At 40.2% G+C, this 18,993-nt stretch overlaps 1 protein-coding gene across 3 annotated transcripts in view; it reads left to right on the top strand.

Moving 5' to 3' along the window:
* The window catches only part of TRAF3IP2 (TRAF3 interacting protein 2), a 40,220-nt gene extending 21,983 nt beyond the window's left edge, over positions 1 to 18,237 (top strand). For all 3 annotated transcript variants that reach the window (XM_089664490.1, XM_089664482.1, XM_089664498.1), the window contains 7 exons: positions 1,977 to 2,064; positions 2,855 to 3,012; positions 3,861 to 3,949; positions 6,113 to 6,181; positions 6,325 to 6,435; positions 9,764 to 9,838; positions 15,296 to 18,237. In XM_089664490.1, the coding sequence (XP_089520616.1) occupies positions 1,977 to 2,064; positions 2,855 to 3,012; positions 3,861 to 3,949; positions 6,113 to 6,181; positions 6,325 to 6,435; positions 9,764 to 9,838; positions 15,296 to 15,466 (761 nt within the window). In that variant the 3' untranslated portion in view covers positions 15,467 to 18,237. The remainder of the gene's footprint in view (positions 1 to 1,976; positions 2,065 to 2,854; positions 3,013 to 3,860; positions 3,950 to 6,112; positions 6,182 to 6,324; positions 6,436 to 9,763; positions 9,839 to 15,295) is intronic.
* The last annotated feature ends 756 nt before the right edge of the window (positions 18,238 to 18,993 follow it).

Raw genomic sequence — 18,993 nt, forward strand, 5'->3', positions numbered from 1 at the left:
GTAAGGAAACAGGGACTTCCTATCCAGTTCTCGCAACAAAATTGAGTGGGGCCAAGTGCTGCTCAGCCATTCACAAGAAGCTTTCCATTTAATGAATGAATACAAGGCTTCCTTTGATTGGCTGGGGTGGAGATCCTGATGTCACCCACCCTCCTCTCCACCTGAGCCAAGCAGAGGAAGCCTTGTATTAATTTATAAAATACAAAGTTCCCTGTGAATAGTGTGACTTGATTTTATTCCAGGAAGGGGACAGAGCCTCTGTGTTACTCCCAGAACACTATGCTGCACACTGTAGCTGACTATACACACAGTTAATGCAGCACTGACAGCGGCTGCCTGTATTAGTAAAGGAAATAGTTTGTGTGGCAGGGCCTGATCTAGCCTATTTGATCTAGGGGGTACAGTAAAAAAAAAAAAAATTCAGGGGGCATAATGTCAACACTGTGTGTGTGCGTCACTGCCAGTGTGTCACACAGTGTCCTAACCTGGGAAACACAATTGTGTATTAGATTGTCATTAGATTAGGGTGATTAAACAAAACCTGTGCCCCTGTATATTAGATGTCCTATCAGAGTCTTCTTTACATCAGGAGTCCTCAGAGTTCTTCTTTACACCATGACTATTAATCAGAGTCCCCCTTTACATCAGAGTGCCCCCTTACATCAAGTGTCCCCATCAGTGCCTCCTTACATCAGTGTCCCCATCACAGTTCCTCCTTAAATCAGTATCCCCATCAGAGTTCCCACTTACATCAGGTGTCCCCATCAGAGTGCCCCCTTACATCAGGTGTCCCCATCAAAGTGCCCCCTTACATGGATTTCCCCCGTCAGAGTGCCTCCTTACATCAACTGACTGCATCAGACTGGCTCATGGATCAGTGGTTGCACTCTATGAGATCTGGGGGGGGGGCACAAGTAACATCTGGGAGGGTACAGCCCACCCCAGCTCCCCCCTGGGGATCCGGCACTGTAGTGTGGACAAACTATTTAAAGTTAAATGAAACCTGGAGTTAGGCCTTTGGCTAGAGTGCTCACTCCCAACTGAGAGATTTGTAATCTACAGGGAGACTAAGAGTTCAAGTACCCCCTTAGCAGAAGTTTTCGCTTAAGGCATAATCGTAGGAACAATTGCTGCATAACACAATGTGACTAATAGGCTTGTCATTATAATGGTACTTTAGTGAAGTCCTCCCAGATGCAGTCCATTCTGGCAATGACCGCTGACACACTCAAGATGGCATAGATTGAAGTTAGGAATGCTAAACTCATGAATGGAATTAGGTGAAAGGTATCCCACCAGACTTTGGGCCTACCTGTCAAGCCTTCACCCCTTGGTCTCTCCACAGCAGCACTTCTAGGCACACTCCTACACTTTCCACAAATCCTGGCTGCTCTTAAAATCTTTGTTTGGTTGGTGGGGGTCCCAGTCCCATTGCTAGGGACAGGATTAGTCACTGACTGCAGCTGCAGCAGCAGCAGCCAATGAATGTCCCTCTTGACTTCTCTTCCTCCCTGTCTTACTCATCAAAGCAGGAAAGAAAGCAATGAGCAGTGCCACCACCTGAATGAAATGTTCTGACAGTTGGCCTAAAGGAGCCACCAGCTGGTGCTACAATTGTCTGATTGGGCAGTATTGCATACCAATGTGTTATGAATCACTCAAAGGCAAAAAAACCCATTCTGCCATATTTAACGTATTTATGAATGGGAACACATTTGCTAGTATTTTTAAAACATAAAACAGTGAATGGGTCCTAGAGGTACAGTGACATGAGAAAGATCCAGACTCTCCCAGTGAAATTGCAGGGTTCTTGATTGTATCAAATATATCCAAGTGAAAATTGGAAGAGATTTATCACTTTGTAGCTAGCAGCTCCATCTCTGCTTGTTATAATCTAATGATTTTCTCTGTTGTGTTTGGTAAAAATGCAAACATACTGTTAGCAAGTATGTCATTTTATCATGTTACTGTTTCAGATGGGAGACTACTACAGTGTGGACCATGTATTCGCTTTCCCATTCAACATCCTCTTGTGTGCCAACCACAGCTGCAACCAAACTGGTGGTATGTACAACTTGGCTGGTAACCATTTGTACTATTCAGAGGGCTAATGCAAGTGTAGACAAGTCCTAAGAGAGGGGGAAGGGTAAGAGGCTCTTGGGGGTTTTAAGGTGGAGAAGGAAGGTTTAGAACTGAGTTGCGCCTCACCCTCTGTGTACACACAGTTCACACCTTAGTCTAAGCTTCACACTGAAAATGGAGACAGCTTCTCCTTCTTGCCATCCAGGGAATATGATATTTCCCATGACAAGGGGGGACAGGAAGAAGGGTAGTATGTCCTCATTCCCAAACTGCCCTGCACTGAAACTGAAGTCTGTTCTCCATCTCAGTGCTGGTTCTCTTCTGCCAACAGCAGGCTGCTATTGGAGGGAGGAGAGAGCACAATTCTCCCTCCAGCAGCCCTTGGCCCTGCTTCTTCTGAAAGGAGTGACCCTGCAGTCACTTCTGTCAGCAAGAAGCAGGAGAAGCGGATGAGTCTCCCAGCGCACCCTCACCCCAACACTGGGTACACACCCCTTCTGCCCCCCCCCCCCTTTTCCCATTTCAGACCTAAGTGAAATTGCAAGTGATTTTACAGCATGATTAGCAGCAAGTAAACATAACTTAATTGGGCAGGTTGCAGATCACCTTTAAGAATGTTTGCACAGACATTTCTAAGTTCATAATTATGTACATAACAGAACTTGCAGTGACATTACTACCTGCTTTTCTGCCCCTGATTTGTTTTACTAGGTTTTATATATATTTGCATTAATCATTTTGATATAGTATATGTTATAATAATTTTTTTCAGCGGTCAAAATCAGGAATTTGCAGTACCCACTCCTTGCAACCCTCAGGGTATTGATAGGCGTGCTCATTACCAAAGACCTCAAGTGGGCATGCCACCTTTTGGTCCTCCTCCAGAAATGGGAACAGGATTTAAAACAAGTAATTTACCATCAGATCAACGTAAGTGCTGTATTATTATACTTACTGCTTTAGTTAGTGTATGTTAAAAACATTTTTACATAATTCTATTTAAAAGATACTTAGGTGCTTTTACACCAACAGTGCCCAAATTATTGATCTAGAAAAGAGGTCATTTTTTGATCTAGCGAGAATTTGTGGTTTGAAGACTGCATGGGATGTTGTTTTCTTTCTAGATCAGTAGTTTATTTTCTTTAACAAATTGCATTGCTGTAATCTGCCATCAACCTAAAATTACTGTCCCATGGTTCCAGTGGTTTGTTCTTAAAGTGTATTTCCTCTTTTGCGTTCATATCTGAGAACACTCCACTATACTGTATGTTTATGTTAGGTACGCAACATGCCTAATTGTCCTCAATAATACACAATGCAAGAAGCCTAGCTTCTAAACCTCTATTTGCAACTGACAATGAAGATCTGCTAGCACAGTGCAGAAAGGGTAAATTATGGCAAACACAGCCCCCTCATAAACAAAGACAAACTAGTAGGATTTTTTTCTTCATGGATGGTCCAGAATAGAACATCTAAAAAAAGGCAAGCAGCATTTTTTTTAATATTCGGTTATGCTATGTGAATGGGGACATGTAACAATTATAAAGTAGGCATTAACCTAATTTGGCTGCAAACGTGGAAATACACAAGTGTTTGAATGCTGCTCAACAACGGATTGTGACCATACATACAAATGATATACATACAAATGAGAGTTTGTGCTTTTCCTACCATGATAGTGATTCTTGGGATTCTGCATCTCCTTGTCTGGTGTAATATTTTGGTTTCCTCTATACTGATGACATTATTGTTGACCTACTAATATACCTATCTTGCAGGGCGAGTTTTCATAACATATTCTTTGGATGCGGCACCCCTAGTTATACAACTAGCAAATCTTCTCTGCGCTAATGGATTCAAAGCGACAGTAAGATCTAATAGATACCAACTGTATTGTCAAATAACATCTATGACATACTGTATCTTTGAAAAGTTTTAAACCATGTGAAACAAAGTAAGCCTTCAATTACAATGTTAAACTAATAGTCAAAGCAAAACACAAGTACAACAAATAGAGCAGATCATACTATTTATGAAGTATAAAAATAAAAATGCTCATATTGCACTTACAAAAATCCAGTGCACACAGGCATAAACTAGCATTATATAAAAAAAAACACATTAACAGGTATTCATAATCAATATTCTGTGCAAAGAAAATGTAAAATATATAGAAGTGAATAAAAATGTTCCACAACAAAAATATAGATAATTGAAAATAATTGTGCATAGTCCAAAAAAAGTCCAAATAATATCAATTAGTCCATCCAAAAGATTACCTTGTGAAAGAATCTTGTGCAAAACAAGTGAAACAATATGTGTGTGTGTGTAGTGCCCCCTCTCAGATGTGCATTCACCAGCAAGCATTGCCTCCCACTCTCATGGTTTGCAAACCAGGCTTCACAGACGATCTTCAAGAGATAAATCAGACCACTGTGGTATTTCAATCTCCTTCTCTCTTGGAAAAACCAAAATCCTAAGACAGGTACTCTTGAACTCCAATATTCAAACTTAGGATGTAAAGATCAAGGAGTCCTTTCTCCTCCTAATACTCCATACATGATTCAGTCCCGATCTCGGCCCCAGTCTGTAATCATCAGCTGCTCACTGCTAACTAGCATTAAACCCTCAGAAAAAATAGGCGTAGCTGAACAAGGTGACTTTCTTAGGTGGCCAGCCCAAAAGGAGCTCTCTGTGCCAGGATCAGCTTTCAGACTGGAAAACAATACAGAGACAACATGTCTCTCCAGCATGCCCCTGTGTAAGTACACAAAGCCGCTTGCACATGGGGCACATTTGACAGATGAGTTGGTGCTGGTGTTTTGACAGGGGAAACCCCATTTTTTGGGAGAACCCCTCTTACAGCACCAGCGAAGGACATGCTGAAGAACATGAGAGTATCGCATTAAAAGGGGTGACTGCATGTTCGATTTGGAGATACCAACACACATGTCTGCCAGGGAGACTCTTTGAAAAAACATTTAAATAGCAGCTCCTCTGTTGCTAAAACTTTAAACACACAGTTTCATTCCCTATTGAGAGCTCCTACCAGCAAATTTGTCTGAAACCCTTAAAGCTATTTGACAGCTCACTGTGACAGTCAGTGGTTGTTCAATGGCTGTTACCCTCATATGGGAGAGGGTATTATGCAGACTTGTTTGTATTGTGTATGTGATAAACACTAAAATTGGTCCAACCATCTGATGTGCAATATAGGAGGTTGTGCTCAGTAGCGAAATGATAAAATGTGGTGGACCTTGGAGCAACTGTATTGATGTCCACTTTGGTCACTAAAACATTGCAGGGCTAAATACGAAAGACACACAGACAGCCTTTTGCATCCAGGGAAGAAGAAGAGGGAAATTCACTTTGCACACTGCATCTCAAACACGTCAAAAAATCTGGGTTGTTTTATAACATCAGCATTGTCTGAGTGCTGGGATGCAATCAAGATCATGAAGTAAGTTGGGTCAGGTTTTTAATGCAGAACATAATGCACATAATATTTTAACACATTTCACTCATTTTATAAAGCTAAATGGGCAAAATGCTGTCATTTTACTGTTAAAATGTCTTTTGTAAAGTATTGACTAGTTCAGATATTGAAATGGTACTAGTGGTAAAGAACTAGGAGTAAGATAACTTTGTACACTAATGGATGCACAAACAGCACCACTGCATCCCAGCAATTTGATAAGTTCATTGCCAACCCAATAATGATTGGCATTGAAGTAATAATCTTTTTATATTAATACAATTTTAGTCAGTGCAGGTCTGAAATGGACTAGCTGGAAATGATTACCTGTCTGTGGTCACATTTGGTGCCTTCATTGTTTATATTGTGACATCACCATAACCACTTTCTATACTGATGAACTGTGACCACAATATAGAGTATTTTTTATTTCTAATAGTTAATGGCAAAATTATGTAAAATAAATATTACAATGTAATTACAAACCTACAGGGGTTTCATAACATCAGATGCACTACAAATTTCTTATAGCTGCTTGTTTGTTTTTTATTTTAGATTGACATTTTTGAAGGATCACTCCGGGGGATGGACATCATTAGGTGGATGGAACGTTATCTCAGTGATGTAAGTAATACAGAAAAAATATCTGGCAGCTACATGTGCCATAATTCCTTAATGCCAAAAATAAGTGCAACTGATGTATATAGCTTGTCTTAGAGCCTTACATTTGACAGACCACATCTGTTTTATTTTTCTGGCCTGGATAGATAGGTGTCATGATCATCATAGCAATAAGCCCACAGTACAAGAAAGATGTAGAAGAGGATGTAGGTCAGGGAGATGACCATGGTCTACACACACGATACATCCACAGAATGGTGAGTACAACCCACCTGTGTTTCTGTTACTTATAATGTATCTGCAATTTTGCTAGATAAAAAACAATGCACTCCTGATCAGTTAGATACATTTTAAGAATACATTTAAGAATGTATTTTAAGTTTTGGTGAATTTCACACATGGATTCAGTTCACATTCTGTAGTCACCCCCTACTTCCTTGGTGCAGAATAGGAGGGTCATCCTGCTATAGACACATGATCAGTCCCAGCACGGTAATAAGAGGAAAATTGCTGGTAACAGCACTGACCCATGGCCTGCAAATTACATTTCTGGGGAAGATGTATACCAACAGTGTAAAGAATGCCCCCATACAAAGCAGCCACCCCTTTATCTGTGTCCCCCAGCACCGATTATCCCCCTTCACCCCCAGCACTGATCCTCTGTGGCTCCTATGTAATTACCAGCTTCCCTGCTCTGCCTCTCCCGCTGGCAAATGCATGGGAGCCACAGTCTAAACACATGTTTACCAGTCCCCCCGCTCTCCTTCCTGACAGTTATCAGTGGCTGCAGCCAGCAGGAGGGTGAGGGAGAGCTGAATGCAGCTGCTGACAGCTGTGACTCCCCCTTCAGTGCAAACCCCTCTGCTCCCTCCGATTCCCCACAGCACCCCCATGCAGTGCTGCAATCCAGCTCTCCCTCCTCACCCTCCTGCTGGCTACAGGAGGATGGATAGCAAGACTCTGGTAAACATGTATTTACCAGCCCCTTCCTTTCCTGAATGAATACAGACAGCGATCAGTACAGATTGCTTCTGTATTCATTTATCACTGACACATAGTAAACTGTGTTTACTATGTTTCAGTTTGTGAATTAAACATAGTAAACACTGTGTACTATGTTCCATTTTATGATTGAATAGGAATCTACATATACCCCTATCCATTCATCTACAGCTCAGCTCAGGCTGCAGAGAAAGGGACTGTCTCAAAAGAGGGACATTAGAGGTCTGTTTAGACCCCTGTAATGTAAAAAAAAAAAAAAAAAATACATTTTATTCAGTTAATAAAAATTAATAAAATTGTAAAAAAAAGGCTAGGTTATAATAAGTAAGGCTAGGTTCATACTAGTGCGAGCCTGCCGGGCCAGTGTTTGTGTGGTAGCCTATTCATTTGAATGGGCTGCCGTGCCCATGTTTCACACAAAAAATGGTGCATGCACCTTTATTAAAAAGCATCCGCAGGGAAACCACATGGTCTTTTTGACCATGCGGTTTTCCTATGGTTCCCACACCCTCGTTGCGGGGTGAAATGCCTGGGGGTGCCATTCAGAATGAATGGCAGCTCCATTCGTCTCGCAAGAGCAGCGTGATTCAGCTGTGGGTAGTTGCGGGAACGGGTGATTCCTGCACCCACAGCCAGCCTGCGGGCTAGTGTGAACCAGGGTTAAGGGTAGATTTAGACATGCGTCTAAATCTCCCTTACCTCTGAAGCCCAAGGCTATGCTCCAGAGGCTACTGACAGTCAGTGAGGAAGTGATGCAATGCCTCCTCACCACCTGTTTTAAACCCATTTTTGCAGACAAATGCACCACAACCACATGCATTGCACACTTCTCCATTGATTTGAATGTGTAGCATTTGGCTACACATCACTACAAGTCAGGTCAACTTTTCCACGGTCACTAAGCATCACAGCCCCAGCATGTAAACACCCCTGTCCTCTACCTATAGTGGCTAAAAGGGGGTGGTTGGTGGGCAGCAGAAACCACTCATTTTTGCCGCTCCACCAACCGCAAGTCTAAACAAAGCCTAAGGTCTCATTCATGCGGAGCATACTACTGCAAGGTCATGTTTAGCTGCACAAGGATGCACAGGTGTTCCGTGCTTTTCCATGCAGACAGTCCCATTGATGTCAATTGGGACACAGCAGCTGCACGGGAATACACAGGTGTTCTGTGCATTCCTGTGCAGGCAGTCCCATCCATGTTAATTGGGACACAGTGGCTGACTGAACATAGCCACTGCTCCCAACTTGACATCCATGTAGGTGCATGTCCCTGAACTCACACTGTCTGCATTTGGGGCCATGCACCTATACCCATACAGATGTCAGATCTGTCCTTGCAGTCACTGCGTCCCAACTGACATAAATAGGACTGCCTACACAGGGATGCACAGAACAACTGTGCATCCCTGTGAGGGTGAACATGGCCCTCTATATGGCTCTCTATGGGTGTACACTTTAGCACACCCCATTGAATGAGGCCTTAGTAGGCATTTAGCAGGAATTTTGTAAGTTATGTTGTGTATAGCGCTTTGATAAATTTGCGCAACTATTGTGGAGCCTAAAAGAATCAGTAGCACCTTCTTTTCGTTCTATTGGTCATGCGCTTTCAGAAAATATATGGTTTGGGAGTCTTTTACAAACTCTGAAAGCTGTAACAAAAATATTGTTTTGATAAACATTTGCGCAAAAATTGCAGAGCCTTAAAAATAAGTAGTAACTTCTTTTTATTCTACTGGTCATGTGCTTTCAGAAAATATATAGTCTGGGCGGTCTTTTACAAACTCTGAAAGCTGTAAATGAAAAATTAAAACCTCCAGATTTTTAGAGAAATTTGGTTATTTATATTTTTCGTACATTGGTTGAACTGAATGGACTTTTGTCTTTTTTCAGCCAGACTAACTATGTAACTATGTAATTTGATTTTCACTATTTTGCAAAAAGGCGCAATTTAAAATTTACAAATATTTGTTATTTATTAACTCAATACAGGTTAAGGTGCAGGGCCTGGCAGTGAAAGGTTAAAGCCATCCAATCACTTTGAAACTGTATGGTTCCCCAAGTCAACCCCTTGCAACGTGGGTCCTGGGGTCATCTGTGAGCCCAGGACATTCATCACTGATTTCAAGATGAAAAGTGTAGGAAAACCAAGAAACATCTGTGTCTCTATCTCCCCTGTGATCAATGAACTCAAAACTAAAATATAATTGAATGTACTTTTTACCAAAAGAATTGCTTTAAGGTCAAGCAACATAAAAATTGCAACAAGGATTTTTTCATTCTATGGGTCCTCTGTTTTCAGAAATTATGTAATGTTTAGGGGTTATATGTGCATTTAATGTAAAACAAAAGTGCATTTTAACATGTATATGAAAATGAAAAAACAGCTCTGGCCACAAAAGAGTTAATGTATGTCTGGATAAATGTAGTTGATTACAGCATGTGTTGTGTGTGCCATGTAGCATTGACTGCTGGGTATGACCAAGCTTATTTTCTGGTTGTAATTTAATTTTGTTACATGTGTTTGGTAATAAATTTATATAAAATGTACACAAATTCAGAATTTTACTTATAATATTCCAGATGCAGATGGAATTCATTAAACAAGGAAGTATGAACTTTAGGTTCATCCCTGTTCTTTTTCCAAATGCAACAAAGGTAAGTTCTACATGGCAAGCAACAAATGGGACAGAGTAATATTATTGTTCATTCCGAAGTGTTAATGTTTTGCACAATTTGTTTTTAGCATCTGTGTCAACAATACATCAGAAGCAAGTCAGAATCTACTATTATGTACCAAATTTTGTCCATTCATACTAAAGGTACCCAGAGATATGAAATAGTGGTCAGAAGTTATGAAAGTCGCACAATTGTTCCATGGAACAATGGCTATATTAAAGTGTTACTAAACCCAGGACCCTGCATTCACTCTATCTGGTCTCCCACAGTACACAGAACAGGGAAATGCAATTATTTTAGTAAATATAAACTGCTAAATATCTTTTCTCATCAGCAGTTAGATCAGTCTTCTGACATCTATTAGTGTCCAGCAGAGCACTGGTTAAAGCTTGTAGGAGGAGTTTTCTCTAGGAGGATGCAGAACCCCTGACCTCTGTCTGGGAAGTGCTGATTGGCCATCTGCTAATCACATGCACTCTCCCAAGAAAAAAAAAACCTCTCTAGCAATACACACCAAATTGAGCATGTGCAGTGTCTCCACATGATATGTCTTATGAGGACATAAGAGGGGAGCACTGGAAGACAGGGAGGATCAGAGAAGACAGGATCAAACAGCATTTTTACACAATGCAGAGGATTAACCCCTTAGGTTCCACATTGAGTATAACAATCATGCTTTACTGCATATACAGACTGATTTTACTGTTGTGGGTTTAGTAACACTAACATAGAAATTAAAATCTTTTCCTAACCTCTCATGAATAAACAAGTGGTACCACATCCCAAAATACTATATGAATAGAAACTACAGGGGGAAAAAATGAGGAACTAGGGACTTTAAGGTACCAAAGTATATGACAAAAAGTAGTATAAAAAATATACCAAGATTTTATTTATACAAAATGATAAAAAAGCCTCCAAAGGCTAACATACCCCAACATATACATATTATATTAAAAACATACAGGAAAAAAATGTTACATGCTGTGTATACAATATGGACATCATGTACATGTTTTTGCTCCAGTACATGCATTTCAACGTGTAAGGCTTCCTTCAAAAAGTTATCAATTATTTCTCTAAAATCAAGCCTGAAATAAATACAGATAACAAAATAACATACAGAAAAAACAGTTCAGACACAAGTTACAATAATCAAGGGGGTGTAACATATCATTGATACCTCCAATTCTCAATAATTCCCCTTGATTATTGTAGCTTGTGTCTGCACTGCTTTTTTCTGTATGTTATTGTGTTGTCTTTATATATTTCAAGCTTGATTTCAGATAAATAATTGAAAACTCTCTGAGGAACACTTACAAGCTAAAACACGTTGGGGTTTTTCTTTGCAAGTATTGAAGCAGTACATGACCTCCATATTGTACACACAGTATGTTACATTTTTCTCCTGTATGTTTTTAATATAATACAGTATGTATATTTTGGGGTATGTTAGCCTTTGGAGGCTTTTTTTCTCATTTTGTATAAATAAAATCTTGATATATTTTTATATTACTTTTTGTCATATACTTTGGTACCCTATAGTCCTTAGTTCCTCATTTATTTCCCTTGTGGTTTCTATTCTATATGCTCTATAAACATACAGGATCGTGCCCTCGAGCTTGATTTAGGCTGCGGAGAATATTAGCTGTCCCTAGGAAAAATCAATTACAGTAGACTGTTTTCCAGAGATCTGTCAGCTGAGGGGTTTCTGGACAAGTTTGGTGTGGTCCATAGACATAAGATTGTTCTCTAATACAGCTATTATCAGCTGGACAGTCATCTTATGTCTATAGGTATCATAAAGGCTTGATTGACTAAAGGAACTAACATTGTCTTCAATACCATCTGAGACAATGACCCATAAATATTTTTAAATTAAAGTGATAGTAAACCGCGACTTTTTTTTTTTTTAAGAACCTGCAAGAAAATGTCATAATGTGTTAGTATTCATCACTAACTAGTACATAATGTGAAACTTACCTTAAAATGAAGTCCTCCAGCGGCACTCTGTCACCGCTGATAGAGCTTCCATCTTCCCCCGGGTCCTTCTTCCGGGTTCGTGGGCTCTGGCAGCTTGAATGGCCGAGCCGAGATAATGTCACTCCCACGCATGTGCACGGAAGTCATATTTTACGCCACTCAGCTCTGAAGGAATGACACAGGCATGCCATACCTTCACAGCACATGTGTCATCGCTTTTACAAGTAAATATCTCCTAAACAGTGCACGTTTAGGAGATATTTGCAGTACCTACAGGTAAGCCTTATTTTAGGCTTACCTGTAGGTACAAGTGAAAAAAAGAACTTTACTACCACTTTAAGAAAATCAGGCAAAAGTCAGAAGTCTTTATTTGCATTCCTACTGTTGCTGGTCAGCACACACAGCCAAATAGCATTTTCAGAACAAAAAGTCAGCAATAACAGCCTCAATGTTTCTCATGATTATTGTTCTTTAACCACTTGACCATGAAGGTTTTACCCCCCTTCATGACCAGAGATTTTCTCTCTATTCGGCACTACTTTAATTGGCAATTGCCTGGTTATGCAACACTGTACCCAAATTAAATTTATATACTTTTTTCACACAAATACAGTTTTCTTTTGGTGGTATTTGATCACCACTGGGTTTTTAATTTTCTATTATATAAATGAAAAAATACAGAAAATAATGTAAGAAACCCCCAATATTATCTACTTTTGGTTATAAAACATATCCAATTAAAAAAAAATAAAAAAACCTAATCTCTTCATAAATTCAGGCCAAAATGTATTGTACTACATGTCTTTGAAAAAAAAAATCCCAGTAAGTATATAGTAATTGGTTTATGAGAAAGTTATAGCATCTACAAATGATGCTATATTTATATACTGGGATTTCCGCAGCCATGATGCTATACTGGTAATGGCGGTGATCAGTGACTTATAGTGGGACTGTGATAGTGTGGTGAGCAATTTGGCACTAACAGACCTTCACTGGGAGCAGAGGCGGACTGACAACTCATGGGGCCCCCAGGCAATAGGGGATCATGGGGCCCCTGTGTCCTTGCCCAAACTCAAAAAAGCCTATGAAAAAGGTACCAGGGGCATCTCATGGGGCCCCCTACTAACCCCGTTCCCTTGGGCAGTGCCCGAGTCACCAAATGGTCAGTCCGCCCCTGACTGGGAGGTACACTAACTGACTAACATTGACATCAATAGTGACATTAATACAGTGATAAGATATAATACTGTACACTGTTACTATACTAATTACACTGATTGGGAATGGGTTAACATCAAGGGGCAATCAAAGGGTGCCTAACAAGTGTAATGTGTGTAATATGTGCTGTTTCTACTTACAGATCTGGCTGTTTCTTCTCCCTGCTTTTCTTTGCAGGGAGAAGAAACTGCCAGATAGCTGATCTGTGTAAAGAGCCCTGTGTGTTTGTAAACAAAGGGCTCTGTGCTGTGATTGGCTACAGCCGATCAGCAGGTGTCAACCACAAACTGGCAGGGATCTGCTGACAAAATCCTGCTGTAGCCAGTGACAGAGTGGTTAGCAGTGCGCGTGCACATGCACACTCCTATCTCAGAAAAGGCTTGATGACGTACATGCACATGATCCAGCCAGCTCGTGCCACCCGCCCACAGTAAATGTTAATAACTATAGAAAACAAAATGAAAATAAAGTTGTTGATAATAGCAGCCAGTCAGGAATCGTCTTTATAATAATTCAAAGAAATTAAACCCAAATTCTGATTAGTTGTTATCAGCCTTATCCACACAAATGGGACATGCTGTCAGAATACACTATTCAGCAGTTGCAGGCACCAATCAAGAAAATTTTCCAATTTGTCCATTTGATAGGAGTCAATCAAGTAATCAAGTGAAACACGGACGGCCACATATTGATCAAAATTCGGCTAGTCCCTGCTAAAACAGACAAATGTTAGTCAGTGAGATTGCTATGAAGGAAGGTCATTATCCCAACCACATCCTCCTATGGGGTGACAACTGTCTTCCTGTCAACTGCCATACCATCACATGTGCCCCAGGAAGTTATTGCCGGTGGCCATGCCAACAAACATTGCAGAAGCATGTTCCACAGCTGTCACTTTCAAAAAGCTAGTTCAAAGCAATGATTTTCAACCAATTATAGTGTCAGTAAATTTACAACAGGTACATGGATTTGTCGACCACAACGACATTTGCTGTGAATAGGCACGTCATGATTGTAAAGAGTGTCCTAGACACTTGGTTAATTTCCCTGATTGTCTGAGAATTTATGTAGTTTATTTTCACAGTCCATCACCCTGACATTGCTGTACCAGGATCAAACTGGGACCCGCTAAAGGGAAGCACATGGTTATCTTACCATCACCTAATGTACAGTAGATCTTAATGCCCAGTTCTTTTAATACACCAACTTATATACCCTAGCCAAAAAGAGGAAGTCCAGATCAGGCTGGCTGGAAACAGGGCAGACCCCACTCTAAAAGGGATATTTACTCCATCCTACATTTAGGCTGGAAGCTCTTGACAGAGAGTGGACAATATTACCAGCACTGAGATGCAAATAATTATAAATAAAAAGGTTAAAACAGTTTTTTGTTTCTTTTTTTTTAAGTGGCAAATTGTTTATGGTACACAGTGCTTTGTACCACTTAGAGGTCACTTTGATTTTTAGGGTGTCTTTGAATTCAGTCCTCTGTAGGTTGATAATTTTCATTTCCATCAAACGATGGGGCATCCTTACGTTCCTAACACCTTACCCAGTCCATATCAGTATAGATATCCAGCATGATATTTTTCCCCATTGAGATCTGATGTGTTTTCAAAATGTCCCTTTAATTTTGTTGAGTAGTGTCTATTTAAGAGGAATAGGCTCAACTGCTAGCAGTAAACCATGCAGGGCTCCAGGAGCCAGAACAGGACTTAAGATGGGAGAAAATAAAAAGTTTGTTTTCTCCACATCAGCCTGGAGCCACACACCACATGTATGTGAGAAGCCTAGGTGACACACACGCACCATCCACAATCTTGCCCACCAGTGCCTCACACTGTATACAAAAAAGTTTTAAGGTTGTATTAGCTATATTATAAGTGAGCTAATTCCTAATGAATTATATCATTCTATTTCAGGAGTTAATCTCCTGTACTGATTCTGAAGTATGCTGAAAATATGACTTCCTATGTGTCTCTGGGCCAATACTGCTGCTCTGTGTGTGGGCTAAATTCATTTTTTCTGCCTGACTGAAGTGGGAAGTTCATATGCTTCCCATTAGTGAGGATGTATAAGATCAGCAGCCAACTCTTTTTCTTCCAGTGACTCATTTTAGGGCCATGTGTAGCCATAGCTGGGCAGTGCCTTTTCAATCAGCTTTGTTCCATGCAGTCTGCTTCTTAAGAATTCTGATTGTGTTTAATGTCTGCATTCTCATGTTTGCCTCCTCAGGAACATGTACCCAACTGGCTCAGAAACACCCACATTTTCCGTTGGCCAGAAGATACAGGGAGGCTTTTTCTTCGCTTGCTTCGGGAGGAAGAATACATTAGTGCCCCTGTTGGAGAATTGCCAATGCTGCAAGTGAAAAACTATCTGCTAGGAAGCAGCTGCAGGACTTAAATGTTATATACGATAACCATTCTGCAAAGTTTGGAAATGGAAGCCACAGGGTTTGGGAGTCCCTGAACAATGATACACTGGCAGTTAGTGTTCAAGAAAATAACACTAACACTGCAAATACATGGGGGTTAATAATAAAAACAGATATGTCTAATACTTACAATCCTTTAAAAGGACCTTAAAGACATGGCCTATTGTTGAATGTTTCTAATTTTCACCCTAGAATTTATATTCTTCACCTGGTTGACCAACTCATCACACCCCTGTAAATACTTTATTTAAGTTTTGAAAATGCAGATCAGGGTGTTTCCAAGCACCATTCACTTACTTAAGCTGGCCATACACCAGTAGAACTTGTAACTGGCTACCAGGTTAAATAGTCATTCATTTCTGATCAATTTGAAAGAACAGGATAGAAAGTTTTTCTTGAATGAACAACATTCAAACAGTGAATGTGGTTTTTGTTTGCGAAATGCCATTTATTCTGAAACAAAATGTTAAAAACAAATTACTTTCAAATTACATTTGTCAGGTCTCTGATGGGATTATTGCATGTACTGACAAGAGTTTTTGTGCGAATGTTTGTACAAAAATCTACCAGTGTATGGCCAAGTTAAGTCCACTGGAGGCCGAAAACACATTGGGACATAAGGAGGAGATTTTAGGATATAAAATCAAGTAAAAAAAAGCACTGAATCCGACCGCATTAAACTTTATAGTATGTTACTGAAAGGAAAACTCTAGACATCTTTTCCTAAACAGCATAAGCATTGATTTTGTCACTCAGTTGCTCTATAATTAAATATTGCTTAGACTAAAGACATTGTTTTTGCGTAAGTGATTGTATGACTTTCCGACAGGAGCTCCTGTTTCTTCTAAACCTAAACAACGCTGGTAGGTTAAATAGCATGTCACCAAAGTGGCTGTACAGTTTGTGGTAGGTGCTAGTTTCTTTGGTGACTTGGATAAGTGGAATTGTTCTATTTATTTCTTGTGTAATATATCAGCACTATAAAATTATGGGATTGTTATTTCATTTAATTAACAAATTCCCAACATTAATGTCTATTGTATTTTTTATTACAGTGTTAAATATGTTTATTAAAGTTTAAGCCCTGGTTCACACTGCTGCGACTTCAGGTGCGATACCTGAAGTTGCATCTAATGTATTTCTATGGCACTGTCTCGATAGATGCGATTTCAAGTAGCCCAATTTCAAAAATAGTTTCTGCATTACTTTTTTACCACTTCAGTGTGATTTAACTCTCAGAGATAAATAGCACTGAAATCGCAGCTGTGTCTATATCAGCGTTACTTTGAAGTCACACTTCAAATGGGACCAAATCACACCACTTTGAAATCACTTTCGGTGTGAGCCAGGGTTAAACATCTAAAAATGCAGGTATGAATTTGCCGTCTATAAACCACGTTATCCCGCTTTTTCCTTGGCCCCTTTTCTTTTTCTATGGCTTTTCTTTGTTGCTAGGAATGAGCACAGATGACTGCTACTGAAAGTGCATTATTAAACCTAAAACCCAATTGAACGCTCCTAACTTTTTACTGTAATGTAGTCAGGCTACATATACAGTCAGGGCCGGTGCTAGACTATTTTGCGCCCTAGGCAGGGCTGCTGTTAGAAACCATGGGGCCCCATACAACAAACCTGACAGGGCCCCCCCTCTCCTACCCCCCCCCCACACACACAGTTTACTATGCTTCAGTTATGGATGAACACAGCAGGTAATCGGTAATGATCACTCACTGTGTTCATTCAGGAAAGGAAGGGTTAGTAAATGTGACACATTTCCCAGACCCTTCCCCCAATCTCTATCCTGAAGGATCCTGAAGGTAGGGTTATGGGTGCTGCGGGGGGGGGGGGGGGATATATTCCATTTGATTTTTACAGAACATGAAATAGGGGGAAATCTCCCCAGTTGTGACACAAATGGAAAAGAACATTTATTAGTGAATGAGGAAGGGTTAGAATCTCTATCAAATTTTATTTATGCCTATTATTTATTTATGCCCTTTTATTCGTGCAGCATATGGCAGCCCATTCAGTTGAATGAGACATGCAGAATTGCGTGAAAATCACATTGTCAGAATCACATAACAGGAATGCTCATTCCTGCTACACGATAATGTGAACAGTGCTTAGGCTCCATTCACACCTGGTGTTTCCAGAACGCACAACAAAGCACACAGCATTTCAAAAACGCACTTCGGTGCTATTAATTGTTAATGGAACCCCAAGTGTGGGTAGCAGAGCCATTGGCAAATCAAGTTTGCGTTTTTGTTACACAAAGCCACAGGTTTTCATTGGGCAACATTACAATCTTGGGCATCATTTGAGCCAGCCACCAACATCCTAACAATCAATGATGTCATTGGTTGATGAGGTAAATGTCAGGCACCCGCACAGCATCCTTGTTTGCTCTTTCCCTGCCCCCTCTCTGTCAGCACCAGGGTCACATTAGCTGAGTGAGGGAGAAGAGAAATGCTGGAATACTAGTCAGTACCTGTCATGTTTCACATGACTGTCATATTGACTGTTATATGTCTTTAAATGTTCTCTGTATTTTGTTTCTGTTCCTCCCTTTCCTCTGGTTTAGTTAATGCTGTATAGATAGCCCACCCCTTTTCCCAGTAATGCATTTCAGCAAGCCTCATGTCTCATGAAGCAGAGCACATTATGATCTTTTGACCTATCAGATGTTCATTGTTGTAAGATTCTCTCAATTTATGGAATAAACTTCACAAGATCTACAAGATATCATCTCGATTGAGTCACTGACTGTGGTATCCAACTGAAATTGGAGTTATTGCTATCTCATCACAACTGTAAGTTACAGAGATCACACTTTCAATGCTTAGATTGGAGAGACAGAACAGTAACGGAGGGAAAAGGTGCCTTTATTTATTTCAGGTACTTATACAGGTGAAACTCGAAAAATTAGAATACCGTGCAAAAGTTCATTTCTTTCAGTAATGCAACTTAAAAGGTGAAACTAATATATGAGATAGACTCATTACACGCAAAGCAAGATAGTTCAAGCCGTGATTTGTCATAATTGTGATGATTATGGCTTACAGCTCATAAAAACCCCAAATCCACAATCTCAGAAAATTAGAATATTACATGCAATCAATAAAACAAGGATTGTACATTGAACAATATCGGACCTCTGAAAAGTATAAGCATGCATATGTACTCAGTACTTGGTTTGGGCCACTTTTGCAGCAATTACTGCCTCAATGCGGCGTGGCATGGAAGCTATCAGCCTGTGGCACTGCTGAGGTGTTATGGAAGACCAGGATGCTTCAATAGCGGCCTTCAGCTCTTCTGCATTGTTCGGTCTTATGTCTGTCATTTTTCTCTTGGCAATGCCCCATAGATTCTCTATGGGGTTCAGGTCAGGCGAGTTTGCTGGCCAATCAAGCACAGTAATCCCACGGTCATTGAACCTGGTTTTGGTGCTTTTGGCAGTGTGGGCAGGTGCCAAGTCCTGCTGGAAAATGAAGTCAGC

This window comes from Staurois parvus, unplaced genomic scaffold, assembly GCF_062004578.1.
Source record: "Staurois parvus isolate SC_StPar_1 unplaced genomic scaffold, SC_StPar_1.0 ptg000048l, whole genome shotgun sequence".
Taxonomy (NCBI): domain Eukaryota; kingdom Metazoa; phylum Chordata; class Amphibia; order Anura; family Ranidae; genus Staurois; species Staurois parvus.